Genomic DNA, 4346 nt, shown 5'->3' on the forward strand with positions numbered 1-4346 from the left:
GCGAGCCGTCCAGGCTCTCGCCAGGCAGCCCCCGGGGGCAGCCCCAGGACCAGGAGGAGGAGGAGGAGGAGGAGGAGGAGGAGGACGAAGCAGGCAGGCGGAGGGGCCCTGGGAAGACCCCGACTGTGGGCCACCGCCTGGGCCACCGCAGGGCCCTCTTTGAGAAGAGGAAACGGCTCAGTGACTACGCCCTCATCTTCGGCATGTTTGGCATCGTCGTCATGGTGACGGAGACCGAGCTGTCCTGGGGGGTATACACCAAGGTAGGCACAGCCCCCGCCCAGGCACCTCAGGGCCCCCAGGGAGGCGGGCAGGGAATGCAGGGGACCCTGGGGCTCCCTGTGCCACTCCAGCCCCTCCCTCTGCTGCTCCCCGGGTGAGCTGGGGAGGGGGACCCCAGGGAAGGCTGGGCTAGGCTCAGGCCACGCTCTCCCTCCCCGCCTAGAGTGGTCGGTGTGTCACCAGCCTGGCTCTGTGAGTCCTCTGTGTCACCAAGCGGGTGTGAGAACAGAGAGAAACCAGGGCTTGTCTGCCCGGAGACTGGGGCTGGAGGGAGCCAGGCCTGCAGACGGAGGTGCCAGTCCATGGCCCAGCAGGCCTCGCGACATCCCGGGGCCATAAGGGACCAGGCCTTATAAACACAGGACCCAAGTGAGACCAGGCCGGGACAGGCAGCTCAGGAGATGGAGGCTCAGCGGGCACCGGGGCGGCCATGGGGAGGAGCCCCCTCTGGCCAGCTGCTGTCCCCAGGGGCCTGGTGGGGTGGTGCTTGGGAGCCCCCCCCAGTGCCCTCTCCCTCTCCCCAGGACTCGCTCTATTCGTTCGCCCTGAAATGCCTCATCAGCCTGTCCACCGCCATCCTGCTGGGCCTCGTGGTCCTCTACCATGCCCGGGAGATCCAGGTCAGTGCCTCCTCACCCTGGGCCCCAGAGTCCCCCGGTCAGCCCAGCTGGGGCCCCCGCTCCCCAGGACACACAGGACAAATAGTCTCCTTGACAAAAACCAAAGTTCTCAGTGGAGAGTCACCGCGTCGTCACCCCCTCCCTGCAACGCGTCTGCCTGTTGACTTTCATGGCTCCTCTCCAGACGGGAACAGGTGGAGAGGTCAAGGAGGGCGGAGCCAGGGGGCTGGGACACAGTGAGCTTCATGGCCCTGGTGGCTTCCTGGTGGCTTTCGCAGCCCTGGAAGCAGGCTCTGTTTCTATTGGGAGGCACCCGATGTCCTTCCCAATAGGAAGAGTCGCTGGGCCTGGCGCTGGCCTCCTGCTGTGGAGCCAGCTCAGGCCCCTCGGCGCCCGGTGGGCAGCACCGGCCTGGGCTCCTGCCCTCGCCTCAGACCCCTGAGCTCCAGGGGCCTCAGGCTGGCAGAACGCGTGAGTGGGAAATCTCCATCTGTGCCATGTGCACGTGTCTCTGGGGGCTGGCTGTTGGGGACAGGTGTCTGTCAGTTCCTCCAATACAGCCAGCCCTGGGGATCCCTGCGGGATTGGTGCCAGGACCCCCACAGATACCCAAACCCCAGGACGCTCAAGTTCCTGCAGATGACCTCCTTTGGACTCTAAATCATCTCTAGATGGCCGAGAACACCTAACACAACATAAACGTGCATGTGCTGTGTTGTTTAGGGAATCGTGACAAGAAAAAGAGTACAGATGGGATTTTTTTTTTCAAAATATTTTCAGTCCGTGGGTGGCTGACTGTGCGATATGGAACTCAGGTGTGGAGGGCGGATTCTAGCTAACCAGGAGGTTACCCTGGCCCCTAACAATCCCCCTCCTAGGTTCACCCTCCAAGAGAAACAAAAATCAACATCCACACAAATGTTTATAAGACCATCTTTCACAACAGACAGAAAGTAGAAACCATGTACGAATTTCCCTTAATGAAATCCCAGCGGCTCAGGAGGCCGAGGCAGGAGGATCAGGAGTTCAAAGCCAGCCTCAGCAACCTAGCAAGACCCTAAGCAACTCAGTGAGACCCTGTCTCTAAATAAATAAAATACAAAATAGGGCTGGAGATGGGACTCAGTGGTCAAGTGCCCCTGAGTTCAATCCCTAGTACCACTCCCCACACGCCCCCCCCCACACACACACACCAAGGTCCCTCAGTGAATGGATGGATAACCAAAATGAAACATAGAGCCTTTGTACAATAGAAAGGGTGCACCTCTGTATTGATGAGCCAGGGAGCCGGTGCAGAGACCCACACGGAGTGCCCTCAACACAGATGCACCCTCTGCCTGTCCTGGAGGCTGAAGGTTCAAGACCAAGGCCTCCGCAGGGCTGGCTCCTCCTTAGGTCTGTGGGGGCCACTCCAGGCCTCCTTCCTGGTTTCTGGTGCCCCTGCAGTCTTGGTACTCTTGGCTTGTGGATGCGTCACTGGTCTGGAAGCTCACATGCCATTTTCTCTGTGCGCGTCTGTCTAACTGCCCCCTCCCTCTGGGCAGTACTGGGGAATCAAACCCAGGGCCTAGCGCCCTACCACTGAGCCACACCCCCAGTCTCCAATTTCCTCTCTTTCTAAGGTCATCAGTCTGTCTATCTTTCTGACTGTCTTTCTTGTGTTGTGGATGGAACCCAGGGCTTCACGTGTGCCAGGGAAGTACTCTTCCACTGAGCCACACCCCTGACTTGCTCCTGTTTGATTTTATTTATTTAATTTTATTATTATTATTTTTGGCACTGTTGGGAATTGAATCCAGTGTCCTGTGTATGCTAGGCATGTAGTGTACCACTGAGCCACATCCCCAGCCCTGTTTATATTTTTATTTTGAGACAGGGTCTCACTAAGTTGCTTAAGGCCTCGCTAAGTTGCTGAGGCTGGTCTCAAACTTGTGATCCTCCTGCCTCAGCCTCCCCAGTAGCTAGGATTGTAGGTGGGAACCACTGCATCCCACTAGATATTTTTTACTAAGGTAAAATTCATATAATATGACTGTAACCATTCTAAAGAGGAACAGTTCAGGGGCATTTGCAATGTTATGTAAACGTTACTTCTATCTAGTTCTAGAACATTTCCAAAATCCCAGAAGGAGACCCCATCCCCATCAGCAGTCACTCCCCACCCCCTCCCTGGCCCCTGGCAGCCATGCTCTCTGTGTCTGGATCCGCCCCCTCTGGACGTTTCATATAAATCGAACCTCACAATATTAATAAGTTAATCAAAATCTGCGTGAGTTCGGTGCGGCTGCTATAAGTAAAATACCACAAGTGGAATGGCCTAAACTACACAGATGGGTCTTCTCGCAGTTCTGGAGGCCACAAGTTCAAGATCAAGGGGCCAGCAGGGGGTGGGTCCCTGGGCCCGCTCTTCTTGCCTTATAAGTGGCCGTTCTGTCGCCATGTCCTCGTGTGGTTTCTCATGTGTTCACTGTCATCCCTGGTCTCCTCCTCTCCTGTCCACACAACCGGTCTTGTTAGCGTAGGTCTTTGTGTGTTTTTGATCTTGTTCTGTTCTGGAACCAGGGATTGAACCAGGGCGCTTAACCACTGAGCCGCCTCCGCAGCCCTTTTTATTTTGTATTTAGAGACAGGGTCTCGCTGAGTTGCTTAGTGCCTCACTTTTGCTGAGGTTGGCTTTGAACTTGCGATCCTCCTTTCTCAGCCTCCCGAGCCTCTGGGGTGACAGACGTGCCCGGCCCATGTGATGTTCAGTTTGAATCTGGCCAGAGCTGAGAACTAGGGAGCCTCCTCTGAGGCCACGCTTCTGACTTTTCTTGGGAACCTGAGGCTGGGTTGGGTTTCCCGGCAAGGGCGTTCTTGGGGGTGGGACCTGGGGGTGGGACCTGGGTGCGAGTCCGGGACCCACCGTCCTCCTTGCGTCCGCTCTCGGCAGCTGTTCATGGTGGACAACGGCGCGGATGACTGGCGCATCGCCATGACCTGCGAGCGCGTCTTCCTCATCTCGCTGGAGCTCGCCGTGTGCGCCATCCACCCGGTGCCCGGCCACTACCGCTTCACGTGGACGGCGCGGCTGGCCTTCACGTACGCGCCGTCGGTGGCCGAGGCCGACGTGGACGTGCTGCTGTCCATCCCGATGTTCCTCCGCCTCTACCTGCTGGGCCGCGTGATGCTGCTGCACAGCAAGATCTTCACCGACGCCTCGAGCCGCAGCATCGGGGCGCTCAACAAGATCACCTTCAACACGCGCTTCGTCATGAAGACGCTCATGACCATCTGCCCGGGCACCGTGCTGCTCGTCTTCAGCATCTCCTCCTGGATCATCGCGGCCTGGACCGTGCGCGTGTGTGAGAGGTGCGCCCCAGGCCGCCAGGCCGAGCGGGAGGGCTGGGGACCCGGGCCTCGGTCCCCCCCCCATCCACGGCTCCCGTGACCTTGGCTTCCACT

At 58.2% G+C, this 4346-nt stretch overlaps 1 protein-coding gene across 1 annotated transcript in view; it reads left to right on the forward strand.

Annotated features, from left to right (window-relative positions):
- The window catches only part of Kcnn1 (potassium calcium-activated channel subfamily N member 1), an 18371-nt gene that overhangs the window by 4513 nt on the left and 9512 nt on the right, over window positions 1–4346 (forward strand). The window contains exons 2-4 of the mRNA XM_048795366.1: window positions 1–263; window positions 807–902; window positions 3835–4304. The exon at window positions 1–263 is cut by the window's left edge and continues 44 nt beyond it. Of these exons, the coding sequence (XP_048651323.1) occupies window positions 1–263; window positions 807–902; window positions 3835–4304 (829 nt within the window). The remainder of the gene's footprint in view (window positions 264–806; window positions 903–3834; window positions 4305–4346) is intronic.

The sequence above is a fragment of the Marmota marmota genome, unplaced genomic scaffold (assembly GCF_001458135.2).
Source record: "Marmota marmota marmota unplaced genomic scaffold, marMar, whole genome shotgun sequence".
In the NCBI taxonomy this organism is placed as follows: domain Eukaryota; kingdom Metazoa; phylum Chordata; class Mammalia; order Rodentia; family Sciuridae; genus Marmota; species Marmota marmota.